The following is a 21,132-nucleotide window of genomic DNA, read 5'->3' as shown; positions in this document are numbered from 1 at the left end:
TATTGCATATGTCTACTTTGTTTACCAGGATACACCATGGGTAGCTACTCAGTCCTATAAAAGAATTATTTATCTTCAAAATGTCATATCATCATGGGTCTCATAAATCCACGCACCGTGGAAACAGTCTAAACAATAAAATGGCCAAACAAAAGGGGGTATATTGAAAATCACCATCTAAACAGACCCAACAGGTCCATTCTCCTGGGCCCAGACCCTAGACCTATCCCTCCGCATAGCAGCATCTTCCTCCTCCGCCCAAGCCAAAGACTCACTAGGCAACATAATAGCCTTATCAATAGCCACGGGCAAACCCCGATGCCGACCACGCAAAGCCACAGCAGCAAGAATCAACTTGCTAATCGTATGCCAGGCACCACAGAACGAGTAATTCTTCCCGGGGAACCCAAGGCTCACACCGACACAGCCGTACGCAGAGACAACCTCGAAGATGATATTGAAGGTGGAGAACGCCACGGGCTGGTTGTTGTAGTGGTCTGATTCGGCGATGGCGATGAAGAACACCGCCAGCGCGATCCACCACAGGTCATGGCTGAGCTGGGAACGCAGCTGTTGGTGCAGGAAGTAGCCGCGCGATGTCTCGGACGGGCCCGGGCGGCCGAGGTGCTGTCGGATTAGGTCCATTACTACGTTGCTGCGGCTTGTGTTCGCCGGTGAGTCGGGGGATTCGTCGTGTGCGTAGATTCCTAGCGAGCGTTCTTCGTAGACGTTTGTGTTGCTGAGTGGGTGTTAGATTGTGGTTTCTATGTGGGTTGGGTTCGGGGGTACTTGCCGTATTGTGAGTGTTACTGGGTACGCGGAGACGTACTGAGTGAGATGTTAGTTTGGGATTGGTGTATGGGTGTGATACTAGTAGGTCTTACCATCATGAGTACTAGAGGTTGTTAGCATGATATTACAGACGGACGAGATTGAAAGCACTTACCATATAGAACCAAGAGACCCTGGCGAAGATCGGCAATGGTTACGACGTAGAATCCACCAGCGCGCACCGCTTTACTCGAGATAATTTGTTAGCTGGTTCAGATATGACGCTGTTGCTGATATTGATTGACAAACCTAGGGCTTGGAATAGTCCATCCAACACACGGTACTCGGTAGGAAGAGTCTCAATGTCCTTGTTTCCAATGGACAGTAGCTCAAATGCTGCCCAGTCGACACCGTTCAGAATGATAATCGTACCGAGCAGATACCACGTATGGCGAGCAGGGAAGAGATTCGTATAGACCTGCTTCATGATAAGTCTATATTCTGCAAGCTATTAGAGTAATTCAATGACTGACCCTTCGAGGATGCTCTAGGATGAAATCAAGGGTTATGCGCCACGACTGCCACATCGGCCGATCCGGAAGCATGACCCTCATGGTCCAGATAATGAACCGCAGGAAACATGGGAAGAGGGTATTTCCAGCTAGGATCAGAAATCCCATTGTGAGAAGTGGGTAAGCCCTGGAGAAGATCAGCAACTTTGAATATTGACACGAGCGGTCTAGAGCACCTACCTCAACTGCAAAGCAGTCATATTCGCGTCCAGGAGCGACATGCCACTGTTCACGAAAGCGGAAACAGCAAAGAAAGCACCCGTCCAGAAAGGTGAGAGGCCGTTCGTGCGCGTCACGGTGGGATCATTAGCTTCCAGCCAGCCACCGACACCGACCATGCCGAATATAATAAACAAGATGAAGTAAAGGAACACGACCACAGACAGAAACGAGACGGCCTTGTACTCGACACCGCCTAGTTCCTCACGCTCGGCAGGAGTGAGATCGTGGAACTGGGAGTTGCGGGACACAAGTCCCTTGGAGGCTATGTACTTCTGTGTACCGCGGAGGATTCCCTTGAGGCCAGACACCGAGTCCTTCATGACCAAGGGTACATTAGGCGCTGCGTCGCGCGGGTGGTTATTCAGATCCGGTCTCGCCCCGATGCCAGCCATAGGGAAGACTCGGTGGTGATGATGACGGGGTGTGCCGCCGACGGTTATCTGGTCGTCGTCCACCCATATCTGCTCATTACGGGATGATGACTCTCCCGGAATCGTTTGGACCAGCACGGTTGTCTTTGGGCGTGGTTTACAGCCGTGTCCTTCGATGCTCTCGTCGAGGAGATCAACTCCGGTGCTTGCATGGGCGGGATCTCGGTCCCTGACCTGTAGTTCAACTACTGAGGGGTTACGAGTAGATCGCTCTCTTTCCCGCTCATCGGAGACACCCTTGAACTTCGCCTCGAAGGCCCTCTTACGTACTAGAAGTACAGTGAGGGAGATGAGAATGGCATGGCCCAGGATAAGCAAAGTGAACAAAACTGCTTGTTGGAAGCTGTTCAGAGTCGACAGATCCACCTGGTCAGGTTATTAGCCTCGGCGAAATATAGCCATGAGATTCAGTCCATACCGTATTCAGTCCGGCACCCGTCATAGCACTAACGCACATGAAAATCGAATCCACATAGGCAACGCTGCGCCATGGCGTCGATGTCAGGTAGAAAATGATACTGGCTATGATGCATGTCGCAATGAAATATGAATAGTGTAGCGTCAAGAAATTCAAGGGCGGGAGCACTGCCATTATGGCGCTCCCGGTTTTCCTCCGCCACTTGCGAACTGTATAAAGTGGTTAGTTGAATTTGATGCAAGTGACCCAGGCGCACATACGGATCAACAATGCATGCATTCTAGTTCGGCGACAAAATTCGACAGGCTCGTCGATAAAGCACAGCCTGTGTTTTTGTGCTGAACTCGTTGCCGCTGAGGCGTTGTCGATGTAATGATGAAACGAAGGGGGTTTTATTTTTTTGCAGGGTTTTCAAATACACCCACACAACCCCAGCGGTCTCGGATTGGGACGAAAAGCCTCCAACAGACGAATTTCTAAGAATTCTCATATGTTTGAAGGGAAAAAAGGAAAATTGCAAAACCTCGACTGCAAGGCTAAGCCGATTTGAGTGATGTGGGCTCGAAAATGTCTTGGGCCATGAGCCATGGCCACGTAGAGGAATGCAGAAAGGAGAAACGATTGCTACAGTTGTATATCGCCAATCATATACAGACCATTGGCTGTGAAAGAAAAAATAGAAATGAAAATACGGTGAAGCCCAGGAGAATTTAAACGGCCCATAGGGCTGATCCGCGGGTATAGATAGGCTCAAGGGGTATTAGGGCTATTGCAATATGGAGAAGAGATAGAACATCCACTTTAATTAAAGAGAGAGTCTATACTACAAAGCAATCAAGTACCTACCAAATACTCTACACCAACTATACAAGTCTATTCCCGTACCCAATGCCCACTCTTCCCACCCTGTTTCTCCAACAATCGGACAGAATCAATAACCATCCCCTTATCCACAGCCTTGAGCATATCATAAACCGTCAAAGCCGCACCCATAGTAGCCGTCATAGCCTCCATTTCCACGCCTGTGCGACCGAAGCAGCTGACCGACGCCACGACATGCATGGCGCCGTGATCCCTGTCTCCCGCAGGCCCAACGAGTTCCACGCTGACCTCGACTCCGGTGATACCAATGCCAGGATGGCAAAGGGGCACAATATCGGGCGTTCTTTTGGCGGCCATGATACCCGCGATCCGGGCGACGCTGAAGACGTCGCCTTTGTGCGTGGTTTGGCCTTCGCGGAGGATTTCCCAGGGTCGGGCGTTTGAGAAGGAGACGGTGCAGGCGGCTGTGGCGACGCGCTTTGTTTCGGGCTTTTCGGTGATCTGTGTCATGTGTACGGTCTTGGATGGTGTAAGGTGAGGGAGGTCGGTGTCTGAGGTGGTGGGTAGAGAGGGAGATGGGCGAGAAGTACAGTCTGTGGTCTCTGGCTTAGAGCGCCTGGAGTGGTAGAGACGACTTTGGGAAGATGTAGGGAGATGCGAAAGTACATGTACTGGTATGGAAGACCAAGAGTGACACCCTGACCTCCATAGCGGTTTATTATCTAGTTCATCTATCAGCTTAATGATTCAAACAATGTCCAAACACATCAATTGCATGTATACATGGTATCAAAATATCGCCAATTCCATGAGATCCAAAAGAAATGTTCATATGGATGATCTACAAGTCGTAAAGCGTTTCCAATCATCAAGAAAAAAAAACAAAAGGCTACCCACCAATCAAGATCATAGGACGGTTCTTCATATCCTTAAGTTGTGCCATGCCGGCGTGTTTCGCCTTCTTTCGTTTCACTGCCATGCCGATGATGTCGAGAATCTCACGTTCTCGTTCATTCACCAAGCCGCCTTCGTCGCTAAGGCGTGCTGCGTTTTGTACTGTTTCCAACAGCTGCAGGTTGTTCATTGCATCCACGTCAATCGGGCTCCCACCATTCTCCTTACGAATGATATCCCGCAAGGAGACTTCAGAGTTACCGAACAGACAGACTTTGAGATTCCCGTCGCTAGTAATGCGTAACCTATTGCAGGTACCACAGAAATTGTGTGTCATGCTCGTGATAAATCCCACGCGGCCCTCGAAGCCAGGAACACGGTATGTCTTACTCGTGTCATTCTTGTGGTCGGCCACTTTTTCGAACGTTGAATACTTCTCCCGGATAACAGCCAGCATCTCCTGATATGAGAACATCTTTTCCTGGTTCCATTTGTTTCCGCCGAAAGGCATGTACTCGATGAAGCGCACTTCAACCGGCTTCTCGCGGCCCAGTTCCACGAACGGAAGGATCTCTCGGTCGTTCATTCCCCTCATAACAACACAATTGATCTTCAGCTTGATCCCCGCACCGACCTTATTCATTTCCAGAATGCGGTCGATGCTCTTCATCACAGCATCGAATCCCTTGCGTCTCGTCATGATCTGGAACTGGAATGGATCCAGCGTGTCAAGGCTGAGGTTGACTCCCGTCAGCCCAGCCTCCACCATTGAGTCCAATTTTCGATGTAATGAGATCCCGTTGGTTGTTAGACACAGTTCCCGAAGCCCATTTTGTCGCAGCTTGCCAATGTCCTGCATCAATGGCACGATGTCTTTGCGGACCGTCGGTTCCCCGCCGGTTAATCGGATCTTGGTCACGCCTTGTGAGACGAATAGCGAGGACAAGTATAGGATCTCCGGGGATGTGAGTAGTTTTGTAGAGGGCGAGAGGTCTATGCCTTCCTCGGGCATGCAATACAGACACCGAAGATTGCACCGTTCCGTGACGCTAATGCGGAGATAGTCATGTTGCCGATTGAAGGTATCGGTGAGGAATTCGGAGAAGGGCTTCGTGGATTTGAATTTTGACGGTTTGGAGGGTTCAGTTGCGGGATGCGGAGGAGGCAATTCAGGGACGACGGTGGCGTTAGGTCTTGATGCGGCGCGAGTGCTCTGAAGTCGAGTCTGTATGCCCCACTGACGGGCAACCCTAGGGCAAGACAAGATCCGCTTGCACAAGCCAGCCATGAGGAAGTTCTTTCAAGGGGTAAAATGGTGCATGTTGGGGCAAATATATATGCAATGAGATACTCCGCGGAGGAATGAGGGGAATGTCTCTTATCGCACATGCCTCTCGGCGGGCTCCGTGCTGAGTCATGATATCATATCTTCACCCGCGGAAGAATAATTGGTCATGGAGGCACGACATCAGCCATTTAGTTAGTTAACTAACTAAACTATAGTCGCTAACAACTTCTGTACCCTCTTCACCAGGCTCTTTTCGAACTGCTCCACCCCATTCTTCTGTTCGTTCATCTTGCCTTGTTTAATCACATAGATCGACCGGCGCCTCGGCGTTTCTTCGGTCTCTTCCTCCTCCAGCCCTTCGAAATCTTCATCAAGCTTGTGCTCGGTATCTCGCTTGCCCTCAATTACAGATCGAACGAGGAAACGATCGTGTGAAATTAGTAGCACGGCGCCATTGAAGGAGGAGAGAGCCGTAGCTAATGCAGTGACAGTGTGGAAATCCAGATGTGTGGTGATTTCATCAAGAATCAGAAGTTGTGGTGCACTCCAGACGATTCGAGCTAATGCAAGGCGGACCTAAATTGACGATATTATTAGCTTGCTTCAATGTTCCACATTGATCTTTCATGTTTCACATACCAGTTGTCCACCTGACAGCTTGGCCACAGGGACATCAGATGCAATACGACCTGCTAACCCCATTGAAGACAGTAGACCTCTGATAGCGCCCTCGTTCAGCGATCCTTCAGTCTCAATCGTCAACAAACCCAGCGCAGTTAAGCTAGGCTCCCCTCGGCCGCGTTCTTGCAGCTCTTCAACGGAGTGTTGGCTATAGTAGCCAACTTTCAACCGGGAGTGAGTCGACACCTTGCCCTTGGAAGGAGACACCTGTCCCGTCAAAACACGGAGCAGCGTTGTTTTCCCCGATCCATTGAGACCCAGAATTCCGACACGATCACCCAGGTGAACAACCAAGTTCACGTCATCTAGGATGACGCGGTCGGTTTTCTTGTACTGGAAGACAATACCCTCAAGCGATACCAGCGGCCCAGGGAACCGCAACTCCGTCGCATCGGGCAAGCTCATAGTCGCGCCCTTTTCATCTGTCGGAACGTCGATCTCAGCCCGATTGTGGAGATGCCATCCGACTAGATCTCGGTTCAGCTTGAAACGTCCCCCGTTTGCGCTGACTTGAAGACCCATCCGATCATCGACCTTTTTCTGCCGCGACTTGGCTTGTCGCAGCTTATTTTCGTCATTGGTCTTCTTTCCAATTTTCATATTCTCCCGGATACTAGCTTCCATATGCGCAACCTGCCGTTCTTGAGCCTCCTTCATGCGCCCCAGGTAGAGCTTCTGTTCCTCGAAATCTTGCTCGTATGCAGACAGGTTCCCTCGGAAATATGTCAATTTCTGATCTCGCAGAATGACAATCTCCTCGCAGACAGCATTGATGAAATCTCTGTCGTGTGAAACCAAGACGATGGTTGTTTCTGATGTGTCGCGGAGTTGTTTCAGGTAATTCTCCAGCCACACTACTCCTAGCAGATCGAGGAAGTTGGTCGGCTCATCTAGGATCATGATGTCGGGGTCTTGGACCAGAACGCTGGCTAGCATACATCGCATACGCCAACCACCCGAGAGCGTAGAGACTTTTTCTTCTCGAATCCGTCTTCTTTGAAGCCGAGACCAAGGAGAACGCGACGGGCTTGTTGCTTCATATCGGCAAGTTTCATCTTGTTTCATGTTAGCGGAGCAGGTGAATGGTCATCCTACGAAGACTTACGTCTTCGATTTGAGACTGTAAATTTTGTAGTGTCTCGACGGCAGCTTGGGTATCCGACTGGACTATTTCCGCATCGATAGCGGCTACATCCTGGGCCAACCTGGAAGAAGTTAGATATAGTCTCTAGCGCGACTGAATGCAACTTACATCTCCGATGCAGTCTCGAGCTTCCCCTCGGCAGCCTTCAGGTCTTTTCTTGCTTGTAGACCCCGAGCACCGCTTTTCAGGCTTGCGTTCTTGTGTGCCAGAAAGAGATGCTTTTCTGCTTTCTGGTGCCGGATCTTGCGGATCGCCCGGACGGGTTGCATTGGATCTTCAGTCTCAAAACTCTTCGATAGAACTTTCAAAAGTCAGTCAAGTACAACCCCAATTGAATAGGCATACTGACATTCTGCCATCCGAACAGCCTCGTTCCTACTTTCATCGCTGCTGAGAACGGCTTCCAAAACAGTTTTGTCCTGATTATGGTCTTCGCCGAATGTGACGTCATCCTGCTGGTCTGTTTGCTGCAAAATAGCCATGCGAGTCGCATGCGGGATGCCAGGAATGAGTTTCTCGGCCATTGCCCGGAGCAGCGCTGGTACCATCAGTATACTGAGATTTGTAGAGAGTACTTGCGGAGGTCTGTCTCACTTGACTTCCCAGTTCCGTTGCGACCTAGTAACCCATAGTGAACGCCTGCCTTGAGTCGTAGGTGCGCGTCTGATATGAGCTCTCTCCCTGCAGCCTTGACCTTTGATTTTCCTTTGGGCTTTGGCTTTGAGGCATCTTCGGTGGATTCAGGTGCAGATGATGTGACTATGATGTTAAGTCCATCCACATCGATCTGTCAATAGAACATATTTGAACGTTAATAGTCATCTGGGTCATTGTTGTGGCTACCCATACCTCCTGCGAAGGATTATCATCTAGCAGATGAAATCGTGTCTGCTTGCACGTGGCCAGAATTGTGGGAGCCGATGTCATGGCTTCAGCAGACGGGTTAGGGTTCTTGGTATTCGAGTGGTTTTCGCCAGGTCCAAGTGTTGGATATCTGAAGTAGTTGCCGAAGTTCGGGCGGGGGTTCATATAAGACAACTACATGTATGTAGTAGCAATGGCGGCCACGCTCAAGCCCCTATGCAGAATCAAAATGCGCCACTATGATCACATTGAACTTCTCATTGATCGAGTCATCGAATCGAATACGAACGACTCTGATGCTACTTGACGGCCATTATGGGGTCGGGGACCGAAAGAGGAATGGTTCGGTGCCTAAGGCAATTTATATTCCTTGGCGTCGCTCTTTGCATCATTGTGCTGTATTTTGCTATATGAGTTATTCAGTAAATCATGGGAGGTCGTACATATATGTACTTACGTATATATGGTCTCAATGGGGGTGATAGTTCTTAAATTTTGTGTGTTGTTATGGTTAAGTCAACCAAACTAGAAATATATATTGGGGAACAACGGTACAACAACATAAGAAATCTAAACAAGTTGAGTGAAAGTCGCTGGGGAAGTTTTTCTTTTTCTTCAATCTGTAGGTATCTGACAAGACATAGTCTTTAATTTTCTAGATAGAAATTCTAAATAGAAGTTCTAGAGAGGATGCAGTACGTCTGATAGACGCCGGGAACTAAATTGTCGAGGGCTAACCCTACTCTCTCGTCCAAATGCCAGTAACACGAAAAGTAAAAGTCCATAACGACACGTAAATGTGCTCAATTCCGCTTCATATTTTCTGCTCCATATCACAGAGGACCGGGTAGGACCAGGTCAAGTTCTCAATACCCAAACAAACAAAGTCTAGACTGATCGATCAAGATCTCCAGTCGAGCATCGGAGTGACAGAACCAAATTCTACTCATTGTCCACAATAAGCTTCACCAGATCTAGACCTAATTTCTGCATCTCCACCAAATCGTTCAACAGTCTCGAACAAACCCAGACTCATTTCAAATCTGAGCGGGTCTGGAATGGAATGAGTCGTCAGACAACCAGAAAAGGGACCCGTTGGCAGGGTACATAGTGTAGGGTCTTGAGGGTTGAAGGGCCGGGAGATCAGGGTGCAGGAGGCGTCAGACAACCTGACAATGGGTAGAAGGAAGAGAAATAGTCTAGACCGTGATTGCATTAGCGGAGGTAGCATACGTGTGTACCCGAACCATGCCACGAGAATCAATCATATGAACGGTCAGGCAAATATCATGTTGGTAAGGGAGTAATTGCCGGATGTGGAGGCAGATCGAGCCAATGGCCTAGATCCACTGCCCGAGACTCAAAACAGTTTGATGAAGGATCCGCACAAAGAGGCGTTCTTGCAGAGACTTCAAAAATTGTAAATACTTACTAGTTCGACTCAAAAATCAGTGATCACCGTTTATGTATCGGCATGATCGACCCTAGTGAAATGCCGTGCCTGAGAAAATTTCCAATATCTATTTTTAATAAGGAACAAGCTACTGCTAGTGGCTGTTCAGGCACGGAGGCGCATAACTAGCTCAGCCTCTTTGCACGCGGTCACTCTAAGCGGCTGGATCAATGGTAATCTGAAACAGCCCTACCTATGTTGTGTGTAGTACGGAGTGCCATAGATCGAGATGATCTCTGTTCACCACCAGAGCGGGCTGCCGAAGAGTCGAGGCTCAGGGGAAAGTTGATTCTTCGGTAGGATAAAACAAAAAGGGGCAATAACGAGCTATTCCACGGTGTGTTGTTTCGCCTGGTTAAGGTTCAGGGGCAATCCAAAGAGGCAACTTGATAGAAACCTTGGAAATGGAGGAATATTCTACGGAGTCAACCTCGGAATTCGTGGATAATAATTTATGAGCAGGGCCTCGGGCATCCTTCGGGGATCGACAGGCAGAGATTTAGTGTTTAATAGGGTCGGACAAGCTAGCCGCATTAGGAACAGCTCATCTCCTCACGTGCACGGATCACCGAGCTTGAATGGCCGTTCGATCTCCTTTAGGACCTTCTCGCCGACCCGCTCCGACTCTAGAAAGCTTATTGTGATTCTCAAACGGGGCAGGAGAGGGCCGGACTCCCACTTTACGTCTTTGACTGGTTCACACCGGTCTAGCCGGCACTTAGGGCTCGGCTCAATTGGCCGTGTATGTTCCGGCGAGACGCCAGCATACGTACATCCTGGGTTTGAAACAAGGGATTCTTGTCAATACATGGGAATATGGAAGGCGCACCCTGGATCATAATCTGCGCATATGGGTACATCTCCGTACACAATGTACATTGTCAGTATTATTATGGGTCAGGGGTCATGTACTCTGGATATTGTGTGTTATACAAAGTGTACAAAGTATTCTTTCTGTACATATTTTCCAGAGTGAGCCCACCGCTTGGCGCACCCGGTGCCACTCGAAATAATCGGCTCAGCCCCGAACGCCGCTAGCTGTGATAGTCACCGTTAGTCTGAACAAGCCTAGTAGGTTTTTGTCTTTGAAGATCGAAGTTTCAGGACCTAAAAATACTAGTATATGCTCGCGCATCTCTAGCTGATCCAAGCCAACATGAAGTCAACAGGAATGTACAGTTTACTAAAGCGGACAATCTTCGATAAACAGCCCATGGCATAGCCACCTGCGTCATGACAGGGACAAAAAGGTACAGTTACAATACCATACGCTGTAGTAACTCCGAGCTTGGCAAGTTTCTCCCGACGGCCAATGGGATCGGATGGTTCCTGCCCTGAGATTGGCCCACTTGGAAGGTTTGACCGGCAAAAGAATTAACAGGGGGTTACTGTGACTATTGAATGTCTAGTAGGCTATCAAATAAGGCTCAAAATACAGTCTTTCAAGCAATTGATTGCTCATTAGTAGATAGTAGCTGGAGTATACATCTGTATGTTACATATAGATCTGAAAATAGTGAAAACATTCCCGGGATACGGTACGGTAAACAAACCCCGTCAAGTGGCAATTGGGCCAATCACGGGGCTGCATTCCTGAGGCCCCCGCTTACTAAGAAAGGACGCGCAAGCCCCTGTTGCTATTCCGGAACACTTTTGTCCTTTTCCCCATTTCACTCCCAGGTTCACTATCCATCTAGATCCAAATCCATATTTCTTTAGACCTTCGTTTTTCGGATCCTCTTTATCTTTATATTCTCCCTCTTTTTTATCTCTCGTTCAACCTATCTCAGTTATACCCCCCTATACCCCATATCTCACCCCATATCTTACGCCTTATTTACGCCTACCCCCCCCCCTACACAGACGAGGGACACTTATCTAGATCACCATGGCGACTCTCGCAGACCATCCTATGCAACCAGTGGCCAACTACGACCAGGATCTCGACTCATTCATCAACTTTGATCAACTCACCTACACATCTGATCCCTCTCGCTCAAAGGTTATGGTCAGCCAACCATCGGTCGCAAGTACAGAGTTCAGCGCCAGTGACGCCCGCAGTGCCAGCTTCGCCTCAAGTGGCCAGTCTCCCCTAGCATTCCAGGCCCCAAGCCACCAATACGACGAACACAGACAACAGACTGGTCTCCCACCAGGTGCTTTGTCCATGTCTTACAGCCAGGTCCCGATGGGCTTCAACAACGGTCAAGTATTTCCCGTGAACGCTGAAGTGTATGCTGGTCATCACATGAAGCGCGAGGACGCCCAATTCGACTTCAACACCGCACCGGGCCGGAACCCATCGGAGATGGAGATTGATCCCGAAACTATGAACCCTTCGCCATACTTCTACCCCGCAAACCCTGGGAACAAGAGCCAATATGTCGATCCCAACGCTCTCGGAGGCCATGAGCTGGCTCAGGCTGGTCCGTCCACACAAGTCGGTCGTATGTACCCTGGCATGCATCAGCAGCAGGCTGCGATGGCCAAGGCACAGCAACAAAAGCAAATTGAGATGGTCCGTCCTCAGATACAGCAGCGTCCAGATCAAGTGGGCCATGCTATGCCTCAGGTCCGCGGTCCCCGTAACCCCGACCCCGTCGTCGAGGAGCGTATCTCTCGTCTACTTCAACAGATGCGACAGAATGCCATGGCCAATGGCGAGGGCTCCCCCAGCCCTTCCAATGGTATGCCGCAGATGGCCAAGGCCCGGAAGGACGAGGCCGATATGGATGAAGACGAGCGTCTTCTCGCTAGCGAAGAGGGCAAAAAGCTCAGCAGCAAGGAGCGCCGCCAGTTGCGGAACAAGGTTTCCGCTCGCGCTTTCCGATCTCGCCGCAAGGGTATCACTTCCTGAACACTTGAATACGTATATAAGGTTCTTTTTGCTAACATCTCGCCCAGAATACATTGGTCAACTCGAAAGCGAGGTGGCCGCTAGAACCAACGAGGCACACGAAATCCGCCTCCAGAACCGCGCTCTTTACGAAGAAAATGCCCGCCTGAACGACTTGGCCCGCATGCTCCTGGGATCTCCCCACTTCTCCAACTTCCTGAACGACATGGGTGACACCTTGCCCGCTCAACCTCAACAGCAATCTCAACAACCCCAGCAACAGCAACAAGTTCAGCAGGCTGCACCCAACATGCAGGCTATGCCTAAGGACTCGAACGCCAACCGCGGCCAAGAGTTCCAGATGCAGCAGAACCCCCAGCCCAACATGGTCATGGTTTCAAACCAGGGTATGGACCACTCCAGCATGGGCATGAACAACGCCGGCTGGAACTCAGGAATCGACATGAACTACGGTAACACTCCCGTATTTGCTGTCATGGAGGTTCCCGAGGGCCCGGCCCTCGATGTCGAAGCTCTGTCCGGAAAATCTTCTTCTTCCTTCAGCCTCCCCGAGAGCTCTAAGAATGAGGCTCCTGTTGTCGAGCGTTCTGCTAGCGACTCATTCAGCCAGTCTGACATTGGTGTTGTCAACCCTGATGTTGAGATTGATGAGTCCGATCCTGCCTTTGCTCTCTTTGTTGATTCTCCTGCACCCGCTGCCGACATCACATTCGAAGGTGTTTCGACCGAGAAGAATGCTCAGTTCCAACTCGTCATTGACAGCTCTGAAGTCAGCGATTCGGCCAAGAGAACCTTCAACGCCCTTTGCAACAGCATTGACGCTGCCTTTGAGCGTGTCTCAGCTGTTACGTCCCACCTTCAGTGATTCCCCATTAGCGTCCTGCCTTTTCGGCCTTCTTTTCTTTGTATATGTGAGCCCTATTCTCTTTCTCGCCATTGTCATTGCCTTGTGACTATACACCTACGGTGAAACCTCCTGCCATATTTTGCGAATCATGGGAGGGAGTTTTTATTTCCTTTGTTTGTCCTGGGGGAGTTTCAAGGCGCCTGTCTCTTACTATATCGTGTATCTCCCACGAGGGACCTTCTTGATGGAATTTTGGAGCTTACTTTACTGGCGTACCTAAAGAATTTGTGGAGTAAAAGCCCAACTCTTGATATTTACGGCCATATGATTGTCTTATTTATTGCATAGCCTGTATACTTGTAGTAGTTTAGCCAAATAGAATGCGTGTCACTTTGTCAAAAAGGTATGCGTTGGAAGTTCCAACCCGGTACATAACCAGAACATGTAAATTGAATATCAGGTACTTTTTAATAGTACAAGTATTTCTTAAATGCACATTTCCACTTTCAACATAGCTTAGCTATTTATTGTGCTATTTATTTGAAAAAATACTCCATGGCGGTCCAGATGGATTTTCTGCCCGGCCATGCGAAAAATCGACCGTCACTTTTTTCTCTTAACGTTGGGATCCACCAATTCCCTACTCCTTGACATTACTACACATGCGCGCCTTTTATCATAAATTTCTATTTCGATACCCCTCATTCTAGCCAAGTTGGCTTCCTCTTGCGTGCGCGGTGTCCTGTCAACCGCGACCACTCGCGCAGTCGCCTGGCGCGCATTCTCTCGAACCTCAATTTCGCCATTCACCCTACGATCGTATCGCAGCGCTAGAAGCCGTGACTCACCAAACCCCGGTGACTCGAAGCCGAGCTCCAGTAGCCCTATCCCTTTTCCTAAATCATTGGAGCAATTAGCGGAAAAAAAGAAATTGCAAGAGCAAGCCTCGCCGCTTCGGATCAGACAACCTGCAATCAAAACGAACGCATACTTTCTTCAAGCCCCGGCCTTGAACAGACGACGGCCCGATAACGACGACTACTTGATTTGTGAACCATCCAAACTCGAACTCGTTCCGTTGCCTCCACCTGTAGGAGGAATTGCCCCGATGAAATTCTTCTACCAGGTCATCACGACCCCAACGGCCGATACCCCCGGCACGGCCGTTTGCCTCAACTTCCCAGACAAGCGATACTTCTTCGGCCAGGTATCAGAAGGCACACAGCGTGCATGCACAGAGCGCGGGATCAAGCTCTCTCTTCTCACCGATGTCTTTGTCACTGGACGGACGGAATGGGCCAACACAGGCGGTTTGATTGGGATTGTTCTGACCCTTGCTGATACGGTGGCATCTTCCATGGCGGCCATTGAGGACGAACAAAGAAAGAAGGCTGCCCGCAGGGCGGAACGGGAGGCCGAAGAAAATATAAAATCTAAGCCCCGTGCACCCCAAAATGGTAGGACCCCTGCCCCTCAAAATGGTAGGACCCCTGCCCCTGCCCTTGTGGAGCGGGACGGCGAGACGGTCTCGCAGCGAGGTAACCTGACCATTCATGGTGCTGCGAATCTTACACATACACTGGCTACGTCTCGACGGTTTGTTTTCCGAAAGGGCATGCCGGTGTATTTGAAAGAATATGACTCGGAGACCCTCGCTAAGCAAATGCCTATTGGCGCCGAGGATCCCTTTGAGAAGCCCTCATGGTCCGACAGTAACATCAAAGTCTGGGCCCTGCCTATTAAACCTCACCCATCGGCGCGTTCTCCAGTTACGCAGCCGCTGTCACAGAGTCCACGAAAGCGGAGCTTGGACGAGTTCCAGGAATCTGAACAGACCGAAGATCATATGGACCAGCGTACTAAGAACTTGATGGTGACACAGTCTATCGTGCAGGATATGTTTAACTCAACGTGGAAGATGGACGCCCTCCATGAAACTCCATTGGCTGAGGTCAAGATGCCGGCCGCTATATTCATTCGCAACCCGGAAACTAAGGACCTTGAACAATACAAAGGTCCGGTGCCGGGTGGCTCAGATGAGCTTCCGGACATTAAGGTGCTCGTTCGAAAGCCCTGGCCCGGTGCTACTATCGAGAGTCTCCCAAACACTTCTCCCTCGAAAGAGGCTGTCTGCTATATCGTGCGAAACCACGATATCCGCGGAAAGTTCGATCCGAAGAAGGCCCGAGAATTGAACGTCGAGAAGGGTTCTAAGTACGCGGCTTTGACGAAGGGCGAGAGCGTTCAATCCCTGGATGGCAAGACTATCACCCCAGATATGGTCTTGGGACAGACGCGAGCAGGAAAAGGCGTTGCCATCATGGAATTGCCATCGTCTGATTACGTCGAGGACCTTGTCAACCGGCCCGAATGGAAGTCACCAGCCGTGACGACCGAGTTGCAGGCCTTCATCTGGATTCTTGGGCCAGGTGTGGCTGAGAATCCTAAATTCCAGGAATTCGTTGCCAGCATGTCCCACTGCAAGCACACCGTGTCGAGCACAGACCACTGCCCGAACTACCTGGCATTGACCTGCTCCGCCAGCTCAACTGTTCGCCTCGCCCGTCTGAAAAGCGATAGCTATGCGGTTCCTGTTCACGACAATGTGACCCTTCCCCAACCCGGCTCTCCTAATGCCAATTCACAATCTGCAATTGCTGCTCGCCAGAATTCTCCACTGCAGCCTCTTGAACCCGGTTTCATCATCAACATGGAGCCCAATTTCGGGTTCAACAGTGAGGATGTGATGACCCGCTTCAACCCAGCGAATGTATTGAATAGCATCCCGCGTTCTGTCACACAAAGAATGGAGGTTATTAGCAGCCGCGTGGCTAAACCTGCTTTCCAGAAAAAGTTGCACGAGCAACGGACACAATGGCCTGGAGCGAATGCAGAAATTATCGCGCTGGGTACTGGTTCTTCTGTTCCATCTAAATACCGAAATGTCTCTGCCACACTGCTAAAGGTGCCTGGATATGGCTACTATCTGCTTGACTGTGGTGAAAATACTCTTGGTCAACTGAAGCGAGTTTTCGAGCCCGAAGAACTTCGTGAAGTGCTTCAGAACCTGCGAATGATCTGGATCAGCCACTTGCACGCTGATCACCACCTAGGAACGGTATCTGTGATCAAGGCCTGGCACGCAGAGAACTTTAAGAATGGATTTGGCTCTGCTGCTAGACGTGAAAACGACATTGCTAAGATCCTCCAGGAGAAACGGCTGGCTGTTGTGTCTGATGATGCAATGATATCCTGGTTGGAAGAATATTCACAGGTCGAGGACTTCGGGTTCGACAAGTTGCTTACTCTTTCCGCGCATCCTGAAGTACAAGGTTCTAAAATCACCACCGAGTTCTCACACCAACTACCTAATCGTCATCGTCTTCATGTTGATTTCACGGACGAATCCTCCCCCATCACTCCTCTTCTCAAGTCTGCCACCGGCCTTACAGACATACTCACTTGCCGTGTCAAACACTGCAAGGGTGCGCTCGCCGTCTCCCTTGTCTTCTCAAATGGATTCAAGGTTTCCTACTCCGGTGACTGCAGGCCATCGGATAAATTTGCCGCCATTGGACAGGGTTCAACCGTGCTCATCCACGAGGCCACCTTCCAACCCGACATGGTCGGATCGGCTAGGGCCAAGCGGCACTCGACCTCCTCCGAGGCAATCGAAATTGGCCGCCGCATGCAAGCACGCGCTGTCCTGCTCACTCATTTCAGCCAACGCTACCAGAAGATAGCCTTTGTAGAGAAGCAAAATTCAGGCAATTTCCCAAACAACCGGGATGCAGCTGCAAAGGAGCCCGCAGATGCGGATATCCCATTCGACGACCCTCAGGATGAACCAGCGGGCAACGACGCCTCAATGTCCGACGACATCAACATGGCGACATCAAGCCAAAGGCTCGGCGTCTATACCGGCCCCGTCGCGGGAGCGATGGACTTCATGCGTATCAAGGTCGGGGACTTCGCCCTTGCGCAGGCATATGCGCCAGCGTTGGAGAAGCTGGTCGAGCTCTTGGAGCGAGCGGCGAACGAGGAATCCGAGCGCGTGAAACAGATGCGCCAGGAAGAGGAGAATGCCCGCAAGGCGAAGAATAATAAGAAGTTGGCTAAGCAAATGGCTACTGCTACGGCTGCGGCAGCTGCAGCTGCATTAACTGAGACTAGCGATGTCCCGGCGGTGCCCACTCGATCTGTCTGGAGTGCCAGTGAAAGCGAGGAGGGGTGGGAGACGAGTGACTACGAGGAATGTTGTTCCTAATTGTACTTTTATACCATGTCAAATATGCATAGCTTGGAAGAGTTTTCTTCAGCTCGGAGATTACTAGTCCGAGGCGAGTTTGCTTCGGCGAACTTGCCGAGATGCGGAGACCATATGTCGGGTCTTATATCCTTAGGAGCTTGCCAGCTTTTCCTAGCCTTCCCCATGTTTAGAGGCTTATGAATATAAAGAGAACAAATCTCCGCACTTATGCTTCTATTTTCTATATAATAAATGCACAGAGTATAATTCAATGAACGTCAACATGGATGGCTTATCGGTATAGCCTACTCCAACAGCTAGTCCCTCACCGCCTTCATTGGGGGCCGTTGCTTTCCTGACTTAAATTTATTTTATAGATTCTTAGATCTCTCTGGATATCTCTCTTCCAATTGATTCGAGATGACCACCCTCATTCCTCGTGAGCCCTATACTCAGGATGAGCTCGCTCGCCTGTACCCACCAGCCCTGAAGCTGCAGCTGGTGCAAGTGGTACGTGTTTTGGTCCCCACATTGACAAACATAGCTAACTACTACAGTTCCTCCGTCATGGTGAGATATACATTTACAATGTTGCCCCTGAGAGCATCTCTAACCGATCCTAGGTGAACGGACACCTGTCTCGTCTCGATTCTCAAACGTATGCCGCAATTGCCTACCCCAAATCCGTTCTCCGACGGTCTCCGCTAACACATCCCAAAGACAGGCCTAAGCCCATGTATGCTAATTTCCTAATACCGATATCGGCGGAGTACATGCTGACAGTTACCCCGACAAGACTGGCCGTATTGCGGTGTCGCAAGACGCATGGTGCAGATGGCATCGAGCAGCAAAGACCTCTCGGAATGGAATGGGTTCCAATGGCGCCGGAAAATGGAGTCGTTCGGCAGTAATGACCAGTCGGTGATTACTGCAGGACCGGGAGGACCCGTCGAAGCGATGTGGTAAGTTCCTGGAGCTATGGTCTGCATGTGGAGTAAAGCTAAATTGTCCGATCTGAAGCTTGCACGGCGAGCTCACAGACAAGGGTCGTGAAACGACATATGCGCTCGGACAACGGCTGCGTCGTTTATACGTGGACCAGCTCGGGTTTATGCCTCAGATCAAGGCCGATTCCGAGGATATGTATCTGCGCGCCACGCCGATCCCCCGTGCGCTGGAGTCGCTCCAGGAGGCCTTTTGGGGCATGTACCCGGCTAGCGCGCGCACGCTTGACTTCCCACCGCCGGTGATTGTGGCCCGTCAGGTCAATGAGGAGACACTCTTCCCCAACGAGGGGAATTGTAGGCGATTCCGACAGCTGTCACGGCTTTTCGCTGACCGCGCCGCTACACGATGTATGGGCTTATCAGTGGGATATGAAGATAAGGATCACGGCTAATGATTTGAATGCAGGGAACGACTCGGAACAAATGGCGTACTTAAACAGCCTCTGGTCAAAGTATATGCCCGAAGAATCGCCTAAGGTTGCTGTCGATGCCCACCCTCGTCTTTCCGGAATCATGGACACCATCAACGCAACCGATGCCCATGGCCCAGCCACTAAGCTCCCATCCGAGTTCTACGATAAGAAGGGTCGTGCTGTCGTTGACCGAATTGCGGTTGAGGAGTGGTTTGCTGGCTACGGCGAGAGCAGCGAGTACCGCAAGCTGGGCATTGGTGCTCTCATGGGTGATGTGGTTGACCGCATGGTCAGCACCGCCGTGGAGGGTGGTTGGCGCAGTGAAACCGCTGCGTCCGGGTCAGGCAAGGCGGAAACCGGCAAGGCTATCAAGTTTGCTATGAGCGGCTGCCACGACACCACCTTGGCAGCCATCCTGTCCAGTATTGGCGGATTCCAAAATCAGTCATGGCCTCCATTCACTTCCTCTGTTGCAGTTGAGCTCTTCTCTCAAGCGCCCAGCTCCGATTACATCGCTGGCATCGTGCTCGAGGAGTTCTCCAACCCACCCGTCGCAAACAAGAAGCCTGGTGTCCTCTCCCAGTTGCTCGGTAAGTCCGCACCGAAGCTACCCACCCCCTCCGATACTGCACGCGCACCTCTCGAATCCCTCCCCGAAAGCGCTCGCGAGTCTCTCCAGAAGCACTATGTCCGTATTCGCTACAATGATCAGCCCGTCCTTATCCCCGGCTGTGCTGCTAAGCCTGAGAACCACTTGCCTGGCGATGAGACATTCTGCACTTTGGATGCCTTCAAGGCAATTGTCGATAAGTTCACGCCAAAGGATTGGCAAAGCGAGTGCACGGTGGACCTTGGCGCAGGACTCCACGGTCCAGACGATCGTCATAAGGCCCCGGCTGGCTTCTAGACATTCTATAGACTGTAATTGCTGTTGTGTTTGATTACAGATATAATTATTTTCCCGTGTATCTTATAATGTTCAATGTGTTTGTGATAGTACAGGAAGTAGAGAGCTAGAGGCGCAACATATCAGCTACAATATCAGCTGCTCTTCGCCTTGGCCTCCTGATCTGCTCTGATTGCCTTCAGCTTCATCGCAGCAATCTTCATCAACATCCAGCGCGGTAAATACTCAAACGACAAGCCCTGCAACCAATGCCAGAAATAAGCCCATACAATCTCTTGCCCACACCCAACCCGATCCAAGCCGGCAGCAGCCAGCACTCTCGCCTCAGGAACAAACAAGCTACTCTTCACATCATACCCAGCAGTTTTGACCTCGGCAACCCGCAGCCCCATAACCTCAACCTCCTTCCCTTCAGCGGCGAACTCCGCGCGCAGCGACTTCGTAAACGAATCCACAAATCCCTTCGTGGAGCTATAGGCACTGATATACGGCAATCCAAACGCCGCAACAGAAGAAACATTCATAACAAGACCTGGCGCATTCTCTTCCAGCTGTTCCGCCAGCACACGGGTAATCTGAATAGCGAAGGTCGCATTCCGCGAAACGGTCGCCTGCACATCCTCAAAGGTATACTCCTTAAGGAGCGTAGAGGGTCTCGTCTCACCACCGACATTATTAATAAGAACAGTCAACTTGCCAGGGTCACCCCGGGAACCGATAGTCGCATTACTGCTATGGATAATATCGCGCACCTCCGCGTCAACATCGTCAATATCGGGAGTCAGATTCTGCGCATCGCGCACGAGAACAGCAACAGAGACTGCGGGGAACAGCGCCTGTAGTTCGCGGCGGCGACGGTCGAGTTTCTCCGCGTTCCGGCCGTGTAGGATGACGTTGAAGCCGCGCGCGCAGAGCTCCTGACTGAAGCCAAACCCTATTCCGTCTGTGGCGCCGGTGACGAGGGCCCAGTTTGTTTTTGTGGAGTTGTAGCGTTTGCAGAGCGTGCTGGGGAGGAGGAAGTTTGTTGCTTGGCGGGTTAGGGAGAAGGCGGCTTTTCCTAGGGTGAAGAGGCCTAGGTAGGCCAGGGGTTTGGTGTAGATTCCCAGGTCGGTCATTTTGGAGAGGAGGAATGGAGATGATGGATGTTATTTTCTATTCTGTCAGTGTGATTCTCCTTTTATACGTTCTTCGACGTCAACTTCGCATTCTCAGATCGGCGATTTGGCTGTTATCGGCCCGCGCATTGAGCCGATCGCCGATTTCGATTTGGAGAAGGTTGGAGATCTGAGTGT

The 21,132-nt window shown here is 50.6% G+C and overlaps 9 protein-coding genes across 9 annotated transcripts; 3 read left to right on the top strand and 6 right to left on the bottom strand.

Moving 5' to 3' along the window:
• Positions 1-177: 177 nt before the first annotated feature.
• Positions 178-2,693, bottom strand: N7518_002649 (uncharacterized protein; the record flags this gene model as incomplete). The annotated part of the gene is made up of 9 exons (XM_057183577.1): positions 178-739; positions 794-828; positions 885-895; positions 947-1,015; positions 1,081-1,249; positions 1,305-1,470; positions 1,524-2,362; positions 2,415-2,623; positions 2,675-2,693. The coding sequence occupies 9 exons, from the start codon at positions 2,691-2,693 to the stop codon at positions 178-180; spliced, it is 2,079 nt and encodes a 692-aa protein (XP_057045027.1).
• Positions 2,694-3,287: 594 nt separating this feature from the next.
• Positions 3,288-3,746, bottom strand: N7518_002648 (uncharacterized protein; the record flags this gene model as incomplete). The annotated part of the gene is made up of 1 exon (XM_057183576.1): positions 3,288-3,746. One exon carries the CDS (start codon positions 3,744-3,746, stop codon positions 3,288-3,290), a length of 459 nt encoding a protein of 152 aa, XP_057045026.1.
• Positions 3,747-4,125: 379 nt separating this feature from the next.
• On the bottom strand, positions 4,126-5,418 carry N7518_002647 (uncharacterized protein; the record flags this gene model as incomplete). Its single annotated transcript, XM_057183575.1, has 1 exon — positions 4,126-5,418. The coding sequence occupies one exon, from the start codon at positions 5,416-5,418 to the stop codon at positions 4,126-4,128; it is 1,293 nt and encodes a 430-aa protein (XP_057045025.1).
• Positions 5,419-5,622: 204 nt separating this feature from the next.
• N7518_002646 (uncharacterized protein) lies at positions 5,623-6,999 on the bottom strand (the record flags this gene model as incomplete). Its single annotated transcript, XM_057183574.1, has 2 exons — positions 5,623-5,994; positions 6,058-6,999. 2 exons carry the CDS (start codon positions 6,997-6,999, stop codon positions 5,623-5,625), a joined length of 1,314 nt encoding a protein of 437 aa, XP_057045024.1.
• Positions 7,000-7,028: 29 nt separating this feature from the next.
• N7518_002645 (uncharacterized protein) lies at positions 7,029-8,272 on the bottom strand (the record flags this gene model as incomplete). Its single annotated transcript, XM_057183573.1, has 6 exons — positions 7,029-7,154; positions 7,205-7,304; positions 7,352-7,544; positions 7,623-7,781; positions 7,838-8,030; positions 8,093-8,272. 6 exons carry the CDS (start codon positions 8,270-8,272, stop codon positions 7,029-7,031), a joined length of 951 nt encoding a protein of 316 aa, XP_057045023.1.
• Positions 8,273-11,448: 3,176 nt separating this feature from the next.
• Positions 11,449-13,282, top strand: N7518_002644 (bZIP transcription factor; the record flags this gene model as incomplete). Its single annotated transcript, XM_057183572.1, has 2 exons — positions 11,449-12,403; positions 12,465-13,282. The coding sequence occupies 2 exons, from the start codon at positions 11,449-11,451 to the stop codon at positions 13,280-13,282; spliced, it is 1,773 nt and encodes a 590-aa protein (XP_057045022.1).
• A 1,090-nt stretch (positions 13,283-14,372) lies between these two features.
• N7518_002643 (ribonuclease Z) lies at positions 14,373-17,531 on the top strand (the record flags this gene model as incomplete). The annotated part of the gene is made up of 1 exon (XM_057183571.1): positions 14,373-17,531. One exon carries the CDS (start codon positions 14,373-14,375, stop codon positions 17,529-17,531), a length of 3,159 nt encoding a protein of 1,052 aa, XP_057045021.1.
• A 402-nt stretch (positions 17,532-17,933) lies between these two features.
• N7518_002642 (putative acid phosphatase) lies at positions 17,934-19,840 on the top strand (the record flags this gene model as incomplete). Its single annotated transcript, XM_057183570.1, has 7 exons — positions 17,934-18,023; positions 18,071-18,083; positions 18,137-18,171; positions 18,234-18,249; positions 18,310-18,475; positions 18,534-18,868; positions 18,927-19,840. 7 exons carry the CDS (start codon positions 17,934-17,936, stop codon positions 19,838-19,840), a joined length of 1,569 nt encoding a protein of 522 aa, XP_057045020.1.
• A 134-nt stretch (positions 19,841-19,974) lies between these two features.
• Positions 19,975-20,955, bottom strand: N7518_002641 (putative short chain dehydrogenase/reductase; the record flags this gene model as incomplete). The annotated part of the gene is made up of 1 exon (XM_057183569.1): positions 19,975-20,955. One exon carries the CDS (start codon positions 20,953-20,955, stop codon positions 19,975-19,977), a length of 981 nt encoding a protein of 326 aa, XP_057045019.1.
• Positions 20,956-21,132: the final 177 nt, after the last annotated feature.

Source organism: Penicillium psychrosexuale, assembly GCF_028828465.1.
Source record: "Penicillium psychrosexuale strain IBT 29551 chromosome Unknown utg000002l, whole genome shotgun sequence".
NCBI classification, from domain to species: Eukaryota; Fungi; Ascomycota; class Eurotiomycetes; order Eurotiales; family Aspergillaceae; genus Penicillium; species Penicillium psychrosexuale.
The sequence above is the reverse complement of the archived record's forward strand: the minus strand, read 5'-3'. Positions and strand labels throughout refer to the sequence as shown.